Here is a 23,425-nt window from a genome sequence, read left to right as displayed (position 1 = left end):
TTTTACTCTCAGTCCACATTCTGTGCTCATTAGACACGCCATCAGCGTGAAACACCTGAAAGCGAACACTCTGCAAGAATTGTCGGAAGGGTCTGGGGCATTCTGTGAGTGGTCTCGTCGTTCTGGTAGGCACAGCAGATCAACACAGGTACGCAGTGAGCACTGCTGTACCAGCTTTTGTGTGACCGCTATATTTTCCGTGTGGTAGCGTGTGTGAGTAGTCGGTCGGTTGCGACAGAGCAGCGAGGAAGTCTTCGCCGCATGAGGTCAGGCTGGAGCCGCTGGCGGCGTGCACGCGCAGTCGGAGTTGTGAGGCAGTAGCTGCGAGAGCCGCGAAGTTCGTCGCCCACCGGACCTGGATACTGGAGTTGAGTAATCAGTAAACCTCAACTGCTGTGACATTATTCATTGCCGGTTGTTGCTTCCTGGGCAGTTAAAAACTCGCAAGCAGCAACGTTTGGTGTGCTGGAGCCGACAAATTTTGCAGCCGTCTTCCTGTATGGTGTTCAACTATTGGAATGATTGTAACGTATTAGTGAAGTGCACCAGCGGTATTTTCTGCCTTATGGCCGTTAACGTTCTGCCCTGGTCGTTAGTGTACTTTTCTGGCAGTGTGTTTTTCTACTTTTGTTTTCTTTGAGTGGTTATTGTGCCTTGACTGTGTTTAGACGCCAATTATCAAGATGTAGTGCTGCTGCGATCTTCGTCCTCGCTGATATTTTCGGTTGTCGTGCCGTTGGTTGGGTGGAAGGGAATTAATTAGGTTGTTGGTTGGTTCTTCAGCCGTCCCTAGGTCCTGCTGCCACCCGATTATTTAATGTTACGCTAGGCTGTCTGTCTCACCTAACCTGTTGTTAGAGTTTCTTACCCAGGCCGACGCTTGGAACACTTCTGAGCACCATTGTTTGTTGTCTGTCATTTTATTTGGTCGCAGGTACTGTGTCAGGCCTTCAGCTGTGTATTAATTTAGTTTGTTTTAATGTTCAGTATGTGGCCTTCAGCCGAACCTTACGTGAAATATCTTAAGATATGGCCTTCAGCTGTCTGAAGTAAAAAAAAAATTTGAAAATTTTCTCTCTATCTTATAATCCAGGCCTTAAGCCGTGAGTTGTTCTTTGTTCAGCCGAACCTTATGTGAAATATTTTAAGATTAGGCCTTCAGCCGCTGTGGTCGAGCGGTTCTACGCGCTTCAGTCGGGAACCACGCGGCCGCTATGGTCGCAGGTTCGAATCCTGCCTCAGCACGGGTGTGTGTCATATCCTTACGTTAGTTAGCTTAAAATAGTTCTAAATCTAGGGGACTGATGACTTCAGATGTTGTCCCATGGCGCTTAGAGCCAGTTGAACCATTTTTAGGCCTTCAGCCTACTTAATTTAAAATTTGAAAGGTCTTTGTCTAAAAGCCTTTTCAAATTTCCTTACTGGAGTTCTTGTTATCCAAGCCTTAAGCCCTATTTCAGCCGTGCGCCGGCCGTTGTGGCCGAGCGGTTCTAAGCGCTTCAGACCGGAACCGCGCTGCTGCTACTATCGGAGGTTCGAATCCTGCCTCTGGCATGGATGTGTGTCATGTCCTTAGGTTAGTTAGCTTTAAGTAGTTCTGAGTCTAAGGGACTGATGACCTCAGATGTTAAGTCCCATAGTCCTTAGAGCCATTTGAACCTTCAGCCGTGCGTATTCCTTAACGCAATTTTGATAACTTGTGCTCTGGCAGTCAGCCATATTGTTTCTGAATTCCTTTAAGGGTATGTGTGATTAAGTGTTTTTAGGAAATAACGTTTGTATGTTTGTGCGACTAGCAGCAACTGATTTGGTCCCCTTTCCACAACCTGATCCGCTCCGTCCTGCGAAACCAGATTTCACGTAGTTTGTTTTTCCTCAGCACGATGGCATCTGCCACCGGGACAATGCAACGTATCACACAGATCCTAACGCAGGTGCGTGCTTACGCCCAATCGACAATCTCTGGGACCACATCGATGGGGCTGTTCGCATCATGGATCCTCGACCGAGAACAGAAGCTCAGCTGGCCACAACACTGGAGTCGACATGGCTGTACATCCCTGTCGGTACCTTCCAAAGGGATCGATGGCCTCTCTAGTCTGGTCCCTTCAACCTCCACCAACCAACCAACCAACCGGTACCTTCCAGAACCTCACTGGCTCCCTTTCTGCACGTCTGACGTCGGTCCGCGCTGAAAATTGTGGCTATTCAGCCTTTTGACGGTCATATTCATTTACAGCTACATATACATGAATACTCTGCTAATCACACTTAAGTGCCTGGCAGATGGTTCATCGAACCAAATTCGCCGCGCGGTCTTGGGCGCCTTGTGACGGTCCGTGCGGGCTCCCTCCGTCGGAGGTTCGAGTCCTCTCCCCGACATGCGTTTGTGTGTTTTCCTTACCATAAGTTAGTTGGACTAAATAGTGTGTAAGCTTACGGATCGATGACCCATAAGATTATTTATTTATCGTGTCAGAAGCAAACTAATATATATATATATATATATATAGGGTGATTCAAAGAGAATACCACAACTTTAAAAATGTGTATTTAATGAAAGAAACATAATATAACCTTCTGTTATACATCATTACAAAGAGTATTTAAAAAGGTTTTTTTTCACTCAAAAACAAGTTCAAAGATGTTCAATATGGCACCCTCCAGACACACGAGCAATATCAACCCGATACTCCAACTCGTTCCACACTCTCTGTAGCATATCAGGAGTAACAGTTTGGATAGCTGCTGTTATTTCTCGTTTCAAATCATCAGTGGTGGCTGGGAGAGGTGGCCGAAACACCATATCCTTAACATACCCCCATAAGAAAAAATCGCAGGGGGTAAGATAAGGGCTTCTTGGAGGCCAGTGATGAAGTGCTCTGTCACGGGCTGCCTGGCGGCCGATCCATCGCCTCGGGTAGTTGACGTTCAGGTGGTTACGGACAGATAAGTGCCAATGTGGTGGCGCTCCATCCTGCTGAAATATGAATTGTTGTGCTTCTTGTTCGAGCTGAGGGAACAGCCAATTCTCTAACATCTCCAGATACTGTAGTCCAGTTACAGTAGCACCTTCGAAGAAAAAGGGACCAAAAACTTTATTGGCTGAAATGGCACAGAAAACGTTCACCTTAGGCGAGTCACGTTCATACTGAGTTGTTTCCCGCGGATTCTCAGTGCCCCATATACAGACATTGTGACGGTTGACTTTCCCATTAGTGTGGAAAGTAGCTTCATCACTAAACACAGTCTTCGAAGCGAAAGGTTCATCTGTTTCCATTTGAGCAAGGATAAAATCACAGAAATCGATTCTTTTAATCTTATCAGCTGCAGACAGTGCTTGAACCAATTTCAGACCATACGGTTTCATAACTAACCTTTTTCGTAGGACTCTCCATACAGTTGATTGTGGAATTTGCAGCTCTCTGCTAGCTCTGCGAGTCGATTTTCCTGGGCTGCGAACAAATGCTTGCTGGATGCGTGCTACATTTTCATCACTCGTTCTCGGCCGTCCAGAACTTTTCCCTTTGCACAAACACCCATTCTCTGTAAACTGTTTATACCAACGTTTAATACACCACCTATCAGGAGGTTTAATACCATACTTCGTTCGAAATGCACGCTGAACAACTGTCGTCGATTCACTTCTGCCGTACTCAATAACACAAAAAGCTTTCTGTTGAGCGGTCGCCATCTTAGCATCAACTGACGCTGACGCCTAGTCAACAGCGCCTCAAGCGAACAAATGTACAACTAAATGAAACTTTATAGCTCCCTTAATTCGCCGACAGATAGTGCTTAGCTCTGCCTTTTGTCGTTGCAGAGTTTTAAATTCCTAAAGTTGTGGTATTCTTTTTGAATCACCCTATATATATATATATATATATATATATATATATATATATATATATATATATATATATATATTACTACATACATACAAACATTATGGTTCATAAATTAAACTAGTGAAGAATGAAATAAATGATTAGACACAGATTGTGTTGTCAAACATAAGGTAATTTTATTCTATACAGTGGATGCCCAAAAATTTGCAACGTCCAGTGCACTTTGTGTAGCGTTTACGAGGTCCTCCATGGTGCACTCAGTTGGAGGTAATGTGCATTGTAGTAGATGTGTTGATGTCTGCACGGCAGCTCCGCAGTCACACTGGAGAGAGTCCACCTGGGTCCGCAGCTCGTGGTCGTGCGGTAGCGTTCTCGCTTCCCACGCCCGGGTTCCCGGGTTCGATTCCCGGCGGGGTCAGGGATTTTCTCTGCCTCGTGATGGCTGGGTGTTGTGTGATGTCCTTAGGTTAGTTAGGTTTAAGTAGTTCTAAGTTCTAGGGGACTGATGACCACAGGTGTTAAGTCCCATACTGTTCAGAGGCAGAGTCCACCTGGAAGCCCCACGTCTCCAGATTATTCTTGGATCTTGTGACAAAAGAACGCAGGCGGTTGAGTGATTTCCTTGTGGACCATTTCTCTGTGTGGCCTGGGGGAAGCACTTCTTGCGGGATCAGCCACTCCTCCAGATGCTGGCATCTGACCTGCCATCTCTTCTCCCGGTGTTGATGTGGAGTGTCAGCGAGTGGTTCTGTACTGTGAAGGAAGCTCTTTCTAGACACAAGTCTTTGCTGTGCCGGTTGGTGGCCATGTAGTGGGTGGGCTTCGGATGTTAATGCCTTCTTCATTTCACTCCGTGCTGCTCTATCTCTTCGGATGTCCGGGGGGGGGGGGGGGGGGCTATGCCGGATAAGCAGTACAGTTTTTCCACAGGTGTGGCTCTTAGACAACCCTTAGTGATAAGACATGTCTCATTCAGAGCAACATCAACTTTCTTTGTATGTGTGCTTTCCACCTCCGAAACAGACAGGCTAGCAGAACCTTGCAGATAGATTGTGAAGGAACCTATTTAGAACACTGCAAGACTTCAAAATGCCTCGGAGTCACTCTGGACCGTGCTCTTACATATAAGGAACACCCATAAGATGGTCCCATAAGATTTTACCACAAATTTCCAATTTCGAACCACCTTCACAACACCTGTTCCAATCTCGAACACAGCGCGGAACAAACGAACATCTGTATCTTTCCGTGCGAGCTCTGACTTCACTGTTTTATTATGATGATCGTTTCTCCGTATGTAGGTCGGCGTCAGCAAAATATTTTCACATTCGGAGGAGAAAGTTGCTGACTGAAATTTCGTGAGGAAGATCCGCCGCAACGAACAACGCTTTTGTTTTAATGGTGTCTACCCCAAATCCTGTATCGTGTCAGTGACATTCTCTCCTCTACCTTCACGATAATGCAAAAGGTGCTGCTCTTCTTTGAGCTTTCTCGATGTACTCTTCCAATCCTATCTGGTAAGGATCCCACACCCCGCAGCAGTGTTCTTAAAGAAGACGGACAAGCGTAGTGTAGGCAGTCTCCTTAGCAGATCTGTTACATTTTCTGAGTGTGCTCCCAACAGAAAGAAATCTTTGGTTACCCTTCCCCCACAAACGTTTCCACGTGTTCCTTCCAATTTAAGTTGCTCGTAACTGTAATTCCTAGGTCTTCAGTTGAATTTACGACCTGTAGATTTAACTGATCTATCGTGTAACCGAAGTTTATCTTTTGGCATGCATATGGATGACCTCACACTTTCCATTATTTAGAGGCAGTTGCCAACGTTTGCAAGATAAGATGTCTTTTCTATATCGTTTTGCAATTATTTTGGTCTTTTGATGAATTTAGTATATGACAAACGACAGCTTCATCTGCAAATAACCTAAGACACCTGCTCAGATTGTCTCCCAAACCGTTTACGTTAATGACGAACAGCGGAGGGTCTATAACAAAAATGGTTCAAATGGCTCTGAGCACCATGGGACTTAACATCTGAGGTCATCAGTCCCCTAGAACTTAGAACTACTTAGACCTAACCAACCTAAGGACATCACACACATCCATGCCCGAGGCAGGATTCGACCTGCGACCGTAGCGGTCGCGCGGTTCCAGACTAAAGCGCCTAGAACCGCTCGGCCTCTGCGGCCGGCGGTCTATAACACTACCTTGGGGAATGCCAGAAGTCACTTCTGTTTTACTCGATGACTTTCCATCAGTTACTAGGAACTGTGACCTGTCTGACAGGAAATCACGAACCCGTGTTAATGGACAGTCTTAATAACTGTGCACTTTTCCATTACGATTATGCTTGGTCACTCTGGTGAGCTCGGTCAGTCTGGTGATATTGCGCTTACGAATTTTAAGTCTTCAGAGGAATTTCCTGTATCCAAATAACGTAACGTAATAGAGAGGCGCGCAGCAGCAGGAATAGTGTCGAAAATCCGTGTCCTTTTTATTAATTGTTAGTCTAATCATTTACATAAGGCCATCAAATGATAATCATTTGGCTCGTTTATTGGCAAGTCACTTAGCAACTTTTGATTTGTCAGTGTTCCTCCCTTCTTATACCAGCCCTTCTACGTCTACGCCTCCATCTTTCTTCATACGAGCCCGGAGAGAGGCGACGACCAAATAACAGCTGCTGTTCATATCCGCCTTGTTTGCATCTGCGAGATTTGACATGAAGACTGCACGATACAGCCTCTCCGTATACAGCCAACCGTCAATATATTGCCCAATATTACTGACAATCTACGGGTCGCTTGACAGCACCGCCACTTTTCACGGTCGCAGTTTGTTTTTGTGCGAGAGTAATTAAAACTTTATGACGACCTCTGGTAGCATGTGCAAGGGGAATCCCCGAACAGAGAGGGTGTGTTTTCTTGCCGAGCGCGTCGTATATATACGGCAACCCTGACGCAGCTGCGTCCTGAGTTATGGGCGGCGAGCCAGCTTAACGGTCGTTTTATGGCCCTCCCTCCCTCCCTCCTTTCCCCTCCCACTCCCCTACCCCACCCCCAACCACTCTTGCCTGCTGCATACATTCAGGGGCAGACACTGTGTGGCCCATTATGCTGCCACGGCAGAGCGCCTCTGGGGCGAAGCGGCTTGCGGCTGCGAGCAAGTAGCTGAGGTGTGGGTGGAGGAGGAGGGGGGAGGATAGAGGAAGAGAAGAAGACAGGGAGAGGGCGCCCGGAGCGTCTTGCATATGCGCGGCGGTCTGAATATTCATCGCCCCCTCGTCTTGCCAGACCGCCGTATTTCTCTGCCCGCCAGTCGCTTGCGTATTCCCGACTGCGCGGGTTGCCTCTCTCTCAGGCGCCGACCGTCGCGAATAAGCAAATGTCCTTCCCCACGACGACGTGGAGGAATATGTATGGAGTTAACATTCAGATGCGCGAGAACAGAATTTTTGTCGCCAACATAACTTCACTGGGAAAATACATTAGCCACCTCCGTCACCCCCGTAAAAGAGCACACTGGTCGCTTTGTAGCTTTGTAGAAATGGCGTGATTCTCCACCGCTGATTTAATCGCTATCAGTAAAATAAATCAGTTGGTAGTTTGAAATCAGCGCAGAAAAGAGCTTCATGACCATACCATACCATGAATGAAGTTGCTAGATTTGATGCTGTATGGGCATGGAGTGTCTAACTTATCTACAGTGAACGGTGTACATCCGAGCACAAATAACATGGCATGGTAATAGTAGTCATAACAAGATTCTGGCAGGGACTGGAGTTCATTCTCACGCTTTGTCAGTCACAGTTCGTTTCAAATCTGGCATGCTGCTGTCAGTGAATGTAAATCCATCTCGACCGGAACTGCGTGCAATGGACATTTGGAGACCAATACCTTGCAAAAGACCATTGTTCATACCAGTGCATAAAGTTGTACATCTTCAGTGAGCCAAATAAAGCAAAAACTGGACGTTAATTAACAGCTGTGTGTGGTTCGACAAGTCATGAAACCGCTTCCTTTTCAACTGAGGCAAGTGTCGAGTCCGCCTACACTTATTGAGGTTACTATGAATGTGAACCAGAGTTTTAATTCATGATAGTGAATTGTTGTCCTTTCTTGCATACCTTCCTTATCAGTATATTGCGGACACTCCTATCTTCCAGCATGACAATAGCTCTGTTAATAGGTAAGTGCACTTACATTCATGATTTCATAAAGACTCAGGCGTGCTATCACACCTCAGCTGTTGCACTAATACACCCCATTTCAATTCAGTATAAAATGTTGCAGCATAGCAATTGAAGTATAGCAGTCAACACAATCAAAATTTGGTAGCTCTATGGTGTAGTCATCAGAGAGAGAATTGGATTGGTGGTGTTGAAGAGGACCTAGAATAAGAACTGGAAAAATCAATAATGTGTAATTGTGACATCTGGTGCAAAGTTATGGATGGGGGACTAAAGAGGTGCAGAAGGAGAAAGAGAAGAGAGAAAATAGAAGAATAGGAGGTGGAGGTGAGGAGTAAAACAAGAGGAGAAATGGAAGAAGATGATGAGAAGGAGAAAACGTGGTACCTGCAAAAGATGATCGAGTGAGATGGCGCAGTGGTTAGCACACTAGACTCGAATTTGGGAGGACGACAGTTCAAACCCACATCCGGCTATCCTGATTTACATTTTTCGTGATTTCCCTAAATCGCTTCAAATGGCAGGATGGTTCCTTTGTAGGGCACAGCTGACTTGCTTCCCTAATCCGATGGGACCGATGACCTTGCTGTTTGGTCCCCTTCCCCAAGTCAACAAATCAAAAAGATGTGTAAGCCTGAAAGGTGAAGGAGAGGAAGATGAAGATGTGGTGAAGGTGAAGTAGAGAATGATTGAATTAAGGAGGAGATGAAAAAGTGTAAGAGGAGGAGGATAGAAGTAAAGACGAATAGGAAAAAGAAGGAGGTGGAGATAAGGAAAAGTAGGAGGAGGAGGTGCAGTTGCATTACAAAGATGAGGAGGAAGTGTGAAGAAGACCAGGAGAGGGAGAGAAACAAGAGAAGGAGAGAGACAGAGACTTGAAAAAGAAGAGAAAGTAGGAGGAGAGACGATGAAAGGAAGAGGAGGAAGAGATGGAAAAGTAGACAAGAAGAGATCGTCATACAACAAGGAGAGTAGTTTGGTGGCGAAGTTACGTCTTGAGGTTGGAGCTGGACGCACCTGCGCTGGCGCGTGCCCCTGCCCTGCCAGCTGCCCGTGCAGAAAGAGGCGCCACGTGCCGAGCCGACCGTCCCACGTGTAGCACACGTGCAACCAGGGGTAGAGGCCGCCGGGCTGCGGGCCCAGCGACGGTTCGGACAGCGGCACAGAGAACACGGGGATTCCCAGCAGCGACAGCCGCGCATGCGCCGTGAAGCCGTTGATCGCAGAGCCTGGCTCCAGCCACGCCTGCGCCAGACGCTCCGTCTCGTGGCCTGCCGAGGAAAAAGAAAAAAAAAAAGTTGCGCCTCACCGAGTGTGCAGCTCGCGAAAACTGTCATAATTATTCACAGTGCTGGCCATTAAAAACTGCAACACGGCGATGGCAGCGCCCAACGAACTTCCAACTGGTAAGAAGTGAACTGGATGGTTGGGTATGTAAATAACGAGCATTTCAGAGCAACTGTATAAATTAGATAGTTGTACGGGTCTACCATTCTGTATACAAGGAAACTATGCAATGGGTTTCAAACTCAAAAATTGATTTTGAATGTCCGTTTTTCGTGATGAGCTCGTATTATGCATCATGTAAAGAGGAAAACAGACTGCCAACATGTGTCGGGGTTCTACATTGACAGGATCATAACATATCGAGGCTAGTTTATTGTTCTGCGATATTGTTGCTCACGTTTTTCAGGATCCCACAAGTGTCGTGCGAGTGTAGAATCGATACGTTCAGAAGGGCCACACTCAACACAGTGCAGGAGCTCACTGGCCCCACGTGAGTAGCGCCCGAGAGGGCAGACATATATTTTGCTGAGCCAGGTGGGATCGTACAGCCACATCACATATCTTGAGTCAAGAAACGGGCTTGTTTGCAGCGAGGCAAGTATCCACACAGACAATGCGTCGATATCCGGAGCGCCACAGACTGCCAACATGGCGGCCATTGTTGTGCCTACCCTTGAGGTGACTACAGAGAGAGGTGCACAGACAGTGGTGCGTGCACACAGCACCAGTATGGGCACACTGATGGCAGCAAATCGTCTTTTCAGACGAGCTGCGGTGTTGCGTGCAGGTATCCATAATGTTATCTCCCAACAAGATAACGCCAGGCCACATGCTGACTGTGTTGCCCCGCCCCGCCTCTGTACAGAGGATGTTGTAGTGACATCCTGTCCATACCAGTCAGCCGCTGACCACATCTGGCTACAGAAAGAGTGTAACATGACCACTCAGCACACACTATGGCTGATGGACTCTGGCACTCAGCTAGAGCAACATGGAATGATGGCATACTCATATCTGCAATCCACGATGAGGTGGAACAGATGCCGCGCGGGATTGGCCGAGCGGTCTGAGGCGCTGCAGTGATGGACTGTGCGGCTGGTCCCGGCGGAGGTTCGAATCCACCCTCAGGCATGGGTGTGTGTGTGTGTGTTTGTATTTAGGATAATTTAGGTTAAGTAGTGTGTAAGCTTAGGGACTGATGACCTTAGCAGTTAAATCCCATAAGATTTCACACACATTTGAACATTTGTGGAATAGATGCTCCGCCTGTTTAGAGTTATTGTTGCTCCCAGAGGTAGCACTCTGTTTACCCACAAATCACTCAATTTTGTATTCTTTCTATGATGTGTAAGCACTGCAAGTAAAATTTCATTATTTCTTCTCGTTCCCAGTGTTGAAATTGTAATGACCAGCTGTATATATAACAGAAAAGAAATGATGCTCTTCCATGTAATGTGAAAGATATTCTCTAAAGTCTGTGAACAAAACAGAGCCTAGATCACATTGTATTATGTTAGGGCTGTCATGACTGGTTTAGGTCAAATTTGGGCAAGCCTTTGAGAGGACGGTAGCTATTATCGGTGGTCAGTTTCAGCCGTGTTATGCGATGTTTACAAGGCAGGTGTCTATAATGTCATCTTCCAACAAGATAATGCCAGACCACATGCTGACCGCGTTACCCAGCCCGGACTATAACCCTGTTGAATATCTCAGCAAATTTTACGAAAAGTTTCACTGGACATGCTGTTCACTGTTGTATACTGTACTAGTTTTTCAATAGCCTATTGAATTTAATCAAGAAAGTACATCGTCTGGTGGGAAAAAAATACAGATTTTAAAGTCTAATTAGATAATAATGGTATAAAGTAATCAACTACGGAAAAGCATATTAACTGGTGTGTGCACGCAAAGCTTTGTAGCCACCTGTAATGAATACTACCCTCTTGAGTAGAGACTTACTACTTACGTGAGTAGGAGAAGATGGGGTGCGAGTTGGTGAAGTTGGTAGACCTGAGCCACAGGCAGAAGGCGAAGTCTTCCAGTGGCGGGAAGTCCACCTCATACTTCAGGAACTGGAAAGAGATTTGAACATGGTGATTGGAAAACATTGTAAAAATGATTTAAACAGTAGCATAATAGTGGGCCGCTGTGACCGAGCGATTGTAGGCGCTTCAGTCCGGAACCGCGCTGCTGCTACGCTCGCAGGTTCGAATCCTGCCTCAGGCATGGATGTGTGTGATGTCCTTAGGTTTAAGTAGTTCTAAGTCTAGGGAGCTGATGACCTCAGCTGTTAAGTCCCATGTTGCTTAGAGCCATTTGAACCATTTGAACTCTCCTGTATTGAGAAGTCGCAGTGTCACGGTGGGCCTGTCTTCTGCGCATACAGCATTTCCCAAGTGAGTATTCCGCTGTGCAATATGAGAAGCCACTTTACTGAGTGACTGCTGACATGTACACTCATCCATTTGTAAGTAATTTAGATAAGACCTGACGTCCTCCATTTGCAGCTGTCGTAACAAACTTTGCTCAATGGTTTTATCATCTCGACGAAATACCCATGGCTTCACGCGAGTGTGTTTCCTTTTTTTCGTACCGATTTTCTTCCATTTGTACACACAATGCAATTGTAGCGCATAACTTGTTGCTGTCGTTTGCCATATTGAAATTTGACAAAAAATATGACCCCTTTTTCACGCCACGTCAGATATCTTAGTCAAGAAAATTAGATGAATATTTGATCATAATTTTCTTTGCCGAAAAAGTATGATGTTGTGATATGGGCCTAAGCTTGGGCTAGATGAGGATGAGATGGCAAATCCGCTAACTCGGGGTACTAACCACAATTCACATGAATTAAACTGAAGAAAACTAAATGTACCTCATTTCCACGGACTGCAGTGCCATCTAGACACACACTTGCTAGCTCCACTATGTGATAAAAAGTGTCCAGACACGCCGAACATACGTTTTTCATATTAGGTGCATTTAGCTGCCATCTGCTGCCAGGTACTCCATATCAGCGACCTCAGTAGTCATTAGACATCGTGAAAGAGCAGAATGGGGCGCTCCGCGGAACTCACGGACTTCGAACGAGGTCCGGTCATTGGGTGTCACTTGTGTCATACGCCTGTACGCGAGATTTCCACACTCCTAAACATCCCTCTGTCCACTGTTTCCGATGTGATAGTGAAGTGGAAACGTGAAGGGACGCGTACAGCACAAAAGCGTTGACTGACAGAGACTGCCGGCAATTCAAGAGGGCCGTAATGTGTAATAGGTAGACATCTATCCAGACCATCACACAGGATTTGCAAACTGCATCAGGATCCACTGCAAGTACTATGACAGTTAGGCGGGAGGTGAGAAAACTTGGCCGGCCGCGGTGTTCTAGCGGTTCTAGGCGCTCAGTCCGGAACCGCGCGACTGCTACGGTCGTAGGTTCGAATCCTGCCTAGGGCATGGATGTGTGTGTTGTCTTTAGGTTAGTTAGGTTTAAGTAGTTCTAAGTTCTAGGGGACTGATGACCACAGATGTTAAGTCCCATAGTGCTCAGAGCCATTTGAACCATTCTTTTTTTTTTTTTTTTTTTTTTTTTTTTTTAGAAAACTTGGATTTCGCGGTCGAGCGGCTGCTCATAAGCCACACATCACGCAGGTAAATGCCAAACGACGCCTCTCTTAATGTAAGTAGTGTAAACATTGGAGGAGAAACGTTGTGTGGAGTGAGGAATCACGGTACACAATGTGGCGATGCGATGGCAGGGTGTGGGTATGGCGAATGCCCGGTGAACGTCATCTGCCAGCGTGTGTAGTGCCAACAGTGAAATTCGGAGGTGGTGTTGCTATGGTCTGGTCGTGTTTTTCATGGAGGGGGCTTGCACCCCTTGTTGTTTTCCGTGGCACTATCACAGCACAGGCCTACAGCGATGTTTTAAGCACCTTCTCCCTTCCCACTGTTGAAGAGCAATTCGGGGATGGCGACTGCATCTTTCAACACGATCGAGCACCTGTTCATAAAGCACGGCCTGTGACGGACTGGTTACACGACAACACCATTCCTGTAATGGAATGGCCTGCAAAGAGTCCTGATCTGAATCCTATACAACACCTTTGGGATGTTTTGGAACGCCGTCTTCGTGCCAGGCCTCACCGACGTAAGGCATTTTGAGCCAGGTGTCCGGATACTTTTGACCACACAGTGTATAATAGCGGATAGCCACTCACCTGTATGTAGTTCTTCTGCGTCAGCGCCACCTTGAACAGGTTGCCTGCGGCATCTGCCGGTCCAAAGAGCAAGTTCTCGGAGCTCTCCAGGAGGCTTGTCTTCCCGCTGGAACTCTTTGCTACCGAGGGCTCTAGCAGTGCTGTCAACGTGACAGCGGCGAAGAGGGCGGTTGTCCAACTTGCCACTGCCGCCATCTTGGCATTTTTGTTCCGACCACTCGCAGACTGTCACACCTATTTCTTCTTTTCTTTTTCCTCCACGCAATTTATCACTCTTCTCTCTTCTCCTCTTCCCCCTTAAGAGCAGCCCAGTTCACTGGTATTTTTCTCTGTCTGTCTGTATTTACTTTTCCTCTAACACACTGCACGTCTCCGACACTATCTTCAGTTAACTGGAAACAGATGCTCTGCTAAACTCCCAGTCCATGACCTTGTCAGTTTTCATTTACAAATTTTCTGTGCTCCTTCTCTAGTTCTTCTGCCTGCCTTATTTGTGTCCCAGAGAAATAGGTAGCACCTAGCTAAAATCTGTAGCTAGTGCGAAGTTGTTGTTATTTCACCATGTCACTCCACATATGATGTTCTTGACATCCATTGGAGACCTGTAATGACAAGAAAGAGTAATGTTAATGAAATGATTATATACATGTCACCCAGATATTGTCATCATTTGTACTCTATTGGCCAGAGACAATTTTTGATAGAAATATACACTGACGAGCCCCGGGAATTTTGTGAGGCAGCCATTCACTGCCTTGTGTCACAGTGGGACAAGTGTCTCAACGGCCAGGGTCAATACTTTTGACATAAAGGTACTGGTTACTGTAATTATGGCAACGGATCGTTTCTTTTTGAACGCCCCCTTACACATTCCGTCTGGAATTAAGCGTTTCAATTCGTCATGAAGGTACCTCGTAGCGTCCGCAGCTCGTGGTCGTGCGGTAGCGTTCTCGCTTCCCACGCCCGGGTTCCCGGGTTCGATTCCCGACGGGCTCAGGGATTTTCTCTGCCTCGTGATGACTGGGTGTTGTGTGATGTCCTTAGGTTAGTTAGGTTTAAATAGTTCTAAGTTCTATGGGACTGATGACCATAGATATTAAGTCCCGTAGTGCTCAGAGCCATTTGAACCATTTTTTGTATCTCGTAGCCACTCACTTAATTTGCCACTATTGGTGCGCTGGACGCAAAAATGCCCGGTTAGAAAGTCAACAGCGAGGCGACCTGCTAATTTGTTTGTCCGTCTGTTGCGAGTGAGTTGGCCGCGCATTAGCAGTGGCGGTTACGTGGCAGCCGTAATGCGAGTAGGGCGTCCAGGTAGCGCTGCGTCACGGAGAACCGCTTCCGCAGAGTGTTTGAGGGCGTCGCTGCGTCACCAGCTCAGCAGAGATCTTTCTGTTTGTCGGCCTGACCGGGCATGTATAAAATAAATGCAAAATCCCGGCAGTACGACACTGTCATTAGACCAGAGTGCCTTTATGCTTCAGAACGTCTTTAGTAAAACACACTGAGGTGACAAAAAGTCACTGAATACCGATATGCACAGATACAGATGGCGCCAGTATCGCGTACGCAAGGTACAGGGTGTTTCAAAAATGACCGGTATATTTGAAACGGCAATAAAAACTAAACGAGCAGCGATAGAAATACACCGTTTGTTGCAATACGCTTGGGACAACAGTGCATTTTCGGGCGGACAAACTTTCGAAATTACAGTAGTTACAATTTTCAACAACAGATGGCGCTGCAAGTGATGTGAAAGATATAGAAGACAACGCAGTCTGTGGGTGCGCCATTCTGTACGTCGTCTTTCTGCTGTAAGCGTGTGCTGTTCACAACGTGCAAGTGTGCTGTAGACAACATGGTTTATTCCTTAGAACAGAGGATTTTTCTGGTGTTGGAATTCCACCGCCTAGAACACAGTATTGTTGCAACAAGACGAAGTTTTCAACGGAGGTTTAATGTAACCAAAGGACCGAAAAGCGATACAATAAAGGATCTGCTTGAAAAATTTCAACGGACTGGGAACGTGACGGATGAACATGCTGGAAAGGTAGGGCGACCGCGTACGGCAACCACAGAGGGCAACGCGCAGCTAGTGCAGCAGGTGATCCGACAGCGGCCTCGGGTTTCCGTTCGCCGTGTTGCAGCTGCGGTCCAAATGACGCCGACGTCCACGTATCGTCTCGTGCGCCAGAGTTTACACCTCTATCCGTACAAAATTCAAACGCGGCAACCCCTCAGCGCCGCTACCGTTGCTGCACGAGAGACATTCGCTAACGATATAGTGCACAGGATTGATGACGGCGATATGCATGTGGGCAGCATTTGGTTTACTGACGAAGCTTATTTTTACCTGGACGGCTTCGTCAATAAACAGAACTGGCCCATATGGGGAACCGAAAAGCCCCATGTTGCAGTCCCATCGTCCCTGCATCCTCAAAAAGTACTGGTCTGGGCCGCCATTTCTTCCAAAGGAATCATTGGCCCATTTTTCAGATCCGAAACGATTACTGCATCACGCTATCTGGACATTCTTCATGAATTTGTGGCGGTACAAACTGCCTTAGATGACACTGCGAACACCTCGTGGTTTATGCAAGATGGTGCCTGGCCACATCGCACGGCTGACGTCTTTAATTTCCTGAATGAATATTTCGATGATCGTGTGATTGCTTTGGGCTATCCGAAACATACAGGAGGCGGCGTGGATTGGCCTCCCTATTCGCCAGACATGAACCCCTGTGACTTCTTTCTGTGGGGACACTTCAAAGACCAGGTGTACCGCCAGAATCCAGAAACAATTGAACAGCTGAAGCAGTACATCTCATCTGCATGTGAAGCCATTCCGCCAGACACGTTGTCAAAGGTTTCGGGTAATTTCATTCAGAGACTACGCCATATTATTGCTACGCATGGTGGATATGTGGAAAATATCGTACTATAGAGTTTCCCAGACCGCAGCGCCATCTGTTGTTGAAAATTGTAACTACTGTAATTTCGAAAGTTTGTCTGCCTGAAAATGTACTGTTGTCCCAAGCATATTGCAACAAACGGTGTATTTCTATCGCTGCTCGTTTAGTTTTTATTGCCGTTTCAAATATACCGGTCATTTTTGAAACACCCTGTATAGAAGGACAGTGCATTGACAGGGCTGTCATTTGTGCTCTGGTGGTTCGTGTGAAAATATTTCCAACGTGAAACTTCCTGGCAGATTAAAACTGTGTGCCAGGCCGAGACTCGAACTCGGAACCTTTGCCTTTCGCGGGCAAGTGCTCTACCAACTGAGCTACTGAAGCACGACTCACGCCCCGTCCTCACAGCTTTGGACGGGGCGTGAGTCGTGCTTGGGTAGCTCAGTTGGTAGAGCACTTGCCCGCGAAAGGCAAAGGTCCCGAGTTCGAGTCTCGGTCAGGCACACAGTTTTAATCTGCCAGGAAATTTCATATCAGCGCACACTCCGCCGCAGAGTGAAAATCTCATTCAGTAATGAAGTTCATGAATGTTCAGAACGAGTATTAGACAGTATGAGCAAAATAAGAGATGTATTCTGTGGATAGATAAAAAAGGCTAGATGAGAAAAGAATAAGAAAAAGACATTTTTAAGATCTTTGACAGAAATCGGAAAATATGAATGACGTGGATCGAAGAAGTTAAAGCAGACGTGACGGAAACGTTAATAATATAGGAAAAAATAGAGAAAAGAAAAGAGTTCAGACAAAAGCGTAAACTTTCAAGGGCTTCCAAGAGGAAACAGGAAAAAGACAGACGCAGTATGAACAGAAGAAAGACACCTGGAAAGAATAAAAAACTACTGTAAACAAACGAAGAAGAAAAGGAAGACGTAAGTCATTTCATGTGTTTCTCAGTAAGACAAAGCAATTACAAAAAAAAAAGAAAAAAATACAAGTTAGCAGACTGCAGTTAAGAGTTGAAGCGCATGAAGTGACAGCAGTAGCTGAGAAGGTGAGAGAGATAGTGTTGTATCCTCGTGCTATTTTGTCTGTACATTGAGCAAACAGTAAAGGCAACCAAGGAGAAATCTGCATCGGAAGTAAACCTGAGTAACGGAAAGTAAAAATTTTGAGGTTTGCCAATGTAATCATAATTTTGCCAGACACGGCAAAGGACTTGGAAAAGTAGTTGAACGAAACGGATAGCGTGTTGAGAAGAGGTTATAAGATGAACGATAGAAAAAGTAAAACATGTGTAATGAGGTGTAATACTGGGCATACTGAGGGAATTCGTTTAGGAAATGGGACACTAAAACTAGTAGATGATATTTTACTATTTGGGCAGCAAAATAAGTGACCATGGCTGAACTAGAGAGGATATAAAATGCAGAGTAGCCATAGCAAAAAGTGCTTTCCTGTTGAAGAAAAATTAGTTAAATTCCTGAGTAAATTTAAATTTTAAGAAATCCCTTCTGAAGGTATTTGTCAGAGATCTTGCCTTGTACAGAAGTGAAACTTGGATGAGAAGCAGTTAAAACGTGAAGAGCTTTTGAAATGTGGTGATTTAGAAGAAAATAAAATCAGATCTAACACTAAATGAGATGGAGAAAAAAGACTGGCTAAAAGGAGGATCGGCTGATAAATTACATCCTCAGGCATCAAGAAATAATCTGTTTGATAATGGAGGGGAATGTGTTTGGGGGGGGGGGGTTAAAATAGTAGAGGGAGGCCAACAGATGAAAGCAGTAAGCAGGTTGAAGTGGATGTAGGCTGCAGCATTAGTGCAGAGATGGAGAGACTTGCACAGCATAGAGTAGCATGGGGATATGCAGAAAACCAGTCTCCGGAATGCTGACCGCAACAACAACGACGACGACTTTCGAGGAAGAGTCAGTCGACATACAACTTTCTCGCTCGTAAATCTCGCGAAACTGCAAAGACGGTAAAATTAGAGAAAATATGGAGCCTTGTCCAATGTCATTTTCACCACACACAATTTGCGAACAGAATAGGAAAGTGGAAAACGATAGATGTTCCAGAAGTAACCTCACCCATTACACTAGAAAACGCCATACAAGGTCTGGAGTAGAGCTAACGACAGTGACAGAAATCCATCTCTTGCTCGAGAGGCATATAAAGTTTCGCATCATTACGGTTCTGAGAGTTCCAGAACCTGTACAGAAAATTGGAGTAGAGATCAACATAATCACCATTTCCGCCCTTTTTATTGCTCATGAATACCACAAATTGCTTGTTGTACCACCATACAGCGATACCTTCGGAGGTGGTAGTCCAGATTGCTGTACATACTGGTACCTCTAATACCCAGTAACACGTCCTCTTTCATTGATACCTGCCTGTATTCGTATCCACAAGTTCATCAAGGCGCTGTTGGTCCAGATTGTCCCACTCCTCAACGGCGATTCGGCGTAGATCCCTCAGAGTGGTTGGTCGGTCACGTCGTCCATAAACAGCCCTTTTCAATCCATCCCAGGCATGTTCGACAGGGTTCATGTCTGGAGAACCTGTTGGCCAAGCGATGTTATCCTGAAGGAAGTCATTCACAAGATGTGCATGATGGGGGCGCGAATTGTCGTCCACGAAGACGAATGCCTCGCCAATGTGCTGCCGATGCACTATCGGTCGGAGGATGGCATTCACGTATCGTACAGCCGTTACGGCGCCTTCAGTGACCACCAGCGGCGTACGTCGGCCCCACGTAATGCCACCCCAAAACAGCAGGGAACCTCCACCTTGTTGCACTCGCTGGACAGTGTGTCTAAGGCGTTCAGCCTGACCGGGTTGCCTCCAAACACATCTTCGGCAATTGTCTGCTTGAAGCCATATGCGACACTCATCGGTGAAGAGAACGCAATGCCAGTGCCGAGCGGTCCATTCGGCTTTTTGTTGGGTCCATCTGTATCACGCTGCATGGTGTCGTGGTTGCAAAGATGGACATCGCCACGGATGTCGGGAGTGATGTTGCGCATCGTGCATCCTATTGCGCACAGTCTGAGTCGTAATTCGACGTCCTGTGGCTGCACGAAAAGCATTGTTCAACGTGTTGGCGTTGCTGTTGGGTTTCCTCTGAGCCATAATCCGTAGGTAGCGGTCACCCACTGCAGTAGTAGCCCTTGGGCGGCCTGAGCGAGGCATGTCATCGACAGTTCCTGTCTCTCTGTATCTCCTCCATGTCCGAACAACTCTGAGACGCCTGGACACTTCCCTTGTCGAGAGCCCTTCCTGGCACAAAGTAACAATGCGTACGAACCGCGGTATCGACCATCTAGGCACGGTTGAACTACAGACAATACGAGCCGTGTACCTCCTTCCTGGTGGAATGACTGGAATTGATCGGCTGTCGGACCCCCTCCGTGTAGTTGGCGCTGCTCATGCACGGTTGTTTACATCTTTGGGCGGGTTTAGTGACATCTCTGAACAGTCAAAGGGACTGTGTCTGTGATAAAATATCCACAGTCAGCGTCTATCTTCCGGAGTTCCGGGAACCACAGTCATGCAAAACCTTTTTATGGCGTTTCATAGGACGTGGAGGACGCATAAATTAGCCAGCCCGTTCTCCTGATTTTACACCTCTGGACTTCTTTCTGTGGGGTACGCTAAAGGAGAATGTGTACCGTGATGTGCCTACAACCCCAGAGGATATGAAACAACGTATTGTGGCAGCCTGCGGCGACATTACACCAGATGTACTGCGGCGTGTACGACATTCATTACGCCAGAGATTTGCAATTGTGTGCAGCAAATGATGGCCACCACATTGAACATCTATTGGCCTGACATGTCGGGACACACTCTATACCACGTGTGTACGTGTACCTCACCCCTCATGGTAATGTACATGTGCGTCAGTGAAAAAGACCAATAAAAAGGTGTTAGCATGTGACGTAATGTGCTGTTCCAGTCTCTTCTGTACCTAAGGTCCATCACCGTTCCCAATGGATCCCTACGTAATTCGGTGCTCTCCGATACACACGATCGGACAGCGGAGGAGTGGTACTCAAGCGTCAACTTTAGGTTACAATATCTCCGGATGTAATTAACATTTTACAATGCAACAAACGACGCTGATTACGTATTTGTTTATATGTTTAGATGTGCTAACAAAACTAACGGGGTTCCATTTAAAAAAAACGTAGGTTTATGTTAAAAAACATACTTCCGTGCATTTTTGTATGGTTTGTATTAACCAATTACACTAGCCCCTCTCCTCACGTTCGGTCTGTGGAATCGGTTCGTCAGTATTTGATGTGGTTTACGAAATATATCCAGCGGTAACGTTAGGTGACTCACCCTGTATATATGACGTACCTCACTCCATGTGCAGCAGTTGTGCTTGTCTGCTCTAATCTCACATGCAGGGGGCAGCGGTACACATAACTCCACTGGGCTAATCTGTTTTCGTAAACATAAACCTGCTTTATCGTAGTACTGGATTATCACTACCGTATCACATCGGATAATGCAAGATCGCTAACAGAGTAGTCTAGCAGAGCGATGTGTAGCACCAGTGACATTAGGGTGGACAAACCCAGCCACTGCACGTGCTGCGCAGTACCTCATTTAGTGATATCACATGTTCCCATATTTCTCATCCACTTTTCTGGTGTTTTTCGGCATTTGTATGTCCAACCCATTGACAATATGCACATGTTAGGGGACCGTGTGAGCAATGCGTGGGAGACAGTACAAGTGGAGCCATGTGTATCTGAAAAAGTGGGTGACTCGCTGAGAAGAAGGACTGAAGGGTGTGTCTTAACCACGTACTGCACTGGCTATAGTGTCTGCTTTTCCGCAACAGATAAATGAGAGGACAGATTGGCCCATATCCCAACAGGTACTGGTTTCTGGACAACTTCTCTTCCAGTTTTCATCAATACTAGTTCCTGTAAGAATATGTGACAACTGATTACAGATGCGTCAGTTATTACAGACCAAATGTAACAGAGCGATTGCAAACAATATTCAGTGCATATTGGTAGATCAGTAAGAATAACAGAGAACGCAAAAGAAAGTTCAAAATTGACATCTTTGTGCCAGCACAAGAATAGCTGCTGGCTAGTGTTGTAGAACTACCGTAGTGTACTGTAGGGTGTAGACTACAGTAGCTTTAGTCATTTAAGGTCGTACCCATGTTACTTGTACGTTAAGTGTGTTGCATACTTATCAGGCGTTACCTCATAACGGTGGCTTTCTTTACGCATGCGATCAGTGTCTTAACTAGACTCCCCTAAACAACTGAAACGGTAAACCGTCTAGAAACTGAGTGAGGACCGGGTAACCTACGGAACATTTTTATCCTATATAGTTATCCTCGTGTGTGCTACTTAAAAATAAACAGCATTTACCCAAAATTGAAACTGTCGACGTTAAATTCAGGTTTTCTTCGAAAATTACTGATTTGTAACGTGAAAAGGAGGGATGTTGTAGTAAAACTAATGAAAAATATACAAATTTATCATACAACGCTATAAAACGCAATTTCCTCAACAAAAACATAAAATTAAGAAAAACCGGGAACCAAAAATATATCAAGCATCGCTTCAATACCTCGTCGAACTTAAATGAAACATGTTTCTGTTATTCATAAACAATTTTCGCATTTATCAATAATAACATAAAACTCTACCCTTTGATCATGTTGAAGACCAATCTATAACAACATAACAACTGTATATTTATTTATGTTTGTGTATGTACACTCTACTTGCATCAGAAGTAATTGCTTTGGTGGTCATAAAACACAGGAGTTCGTGATCAACTAACTTTTATTACTTATAAACTCACTGTAAGGATATTAAATAAACAATGGACTAACCCTGAATGACGAGCGCTTAAAAAAAAAAAAAAAAAAAAAAAAAAAAGGAAAACTGTGGTCGGTTTATTTCCCTACCAGAACAACTCTAGTGCTGGCGAATTTGGGTAATGTTTGATGCTACGTATGCCCCAGATTGCATCTTCCAGCGAGATAGAGTACCCCCTGGGTTATGGAGGATCTCAGATTTTTAAATCAACATCTTCGAAAACGATGGGTAGGTGGTATTGGACATGACGACGTTATGTTCTGCTCTCGGCCACTTACGTCACCGGACCTGTCACATCGGTGGATTTCTTCTTTACACAGTAAAAGACGTCGGGCGTGTGCCTCGTTCGTTTACCAAAATCAGAACAGAAAATGCACAACTCTGACGCACTCGCAATGGTAGCTCTAAATACGTAGGCGTCAGGATGTACGGCGTGAAATGGATTATCATATAGATGCTGTCCATTTGACCGAGGACAGCCATTTGTGACTCCTAGAACTTACATACAAATCGTTAATTTATTTTACATCTTATCGCTGTACCGTCATGAACTAAATAGTTGTAAGTTACCACTGTTCTTCGAACGTACAATTCATTTCATGTAATAAAAAAACTTCTTTCTTTTTGTGTTTCAGGTAAGCGTGATGAAGATTTCATTTTCGAGGCGTGCCCTTTGTGGTAAGTAAGGCATACTGCATTGACGTCGGTGTTAATTCTTTATGTTTATTGGAATGAGCATTCGGATACAATTCGCATCTGCGTACTGAAAAAAGCGAAACTAGTAGGTTAATTTACGAGCAAGACTGACATATTCATTTGTTTCTCTGTTTCGTTTCAAGTGACTCCTGGCTGTGCCACACAACGAAGTACAAAATTGAGAAGTATGACCCAAAACGAAATTAAAGTCTGTTTAGACATACACTATGTGATCAACATTATCCGGACATTTGGCTGAAAATGACTTACAGGTTCCTGGTGCCCCTCCATCGGTAATCATGGAATTCAATTCGATGACAGCCTCCACTCTCGCAGCCATACGTTTAATCAGGTGCTGGAAGGTTTCTCGGGGAATGGCAGCCCATTCTTCACGGAGTGCTGCACTGAG

General features: G+C 45.7%; 1 protein-coding gene across 1 annotated transcript in view; it reads left to right on the top strand.

Moving 5' to 3' along the window:
• LOC124553492 (protein PRRC2A-like) overlaps window positions 1–23,027 on the top strand; it is a 1,723,518-nt gene extending 1,700,491 nt beyond the window's left edge. Inside the window, exon 28 of the mRNA XM_047127347.1 lies at window positions 22,956–23,027. Within this exon, the coding sequence (XP_046983303.1) occupies window positions 22,956–23,006 (51 nt within the window). The 3' untranslated portion in view covers window positions 23,007–23,027. The remainder of the gene's footprint in view (window positions 1–22,955) is intronic.
• The last annotated feature ends 398 nt before the right edge of the window (window positions 23,028–23,425 follow it).

The sequence above is a fragment of the Schistocerca americana genome, chromosome 11 (assembly GCF_021461395.2).
Source record: "Schistocerca americana isolate TAMUIC-IGC-003095 chromosome 11, iqSchAmer2.1, whole genome shotgun sequence".
In the NCBI taxonomy this organism is placed as follows: domain Eukaryota; kingdom Metazoa; phylum Arthropoda; class Insecta; order Orthoptera; family Acrididae; genus Schistocerca; species Schistocerca americana.
The sequence above is the reverse complement of the archived record's forward strand: the minus strand, read 5'-3'. Positions and strand labels throughout refer to the sequence as shown.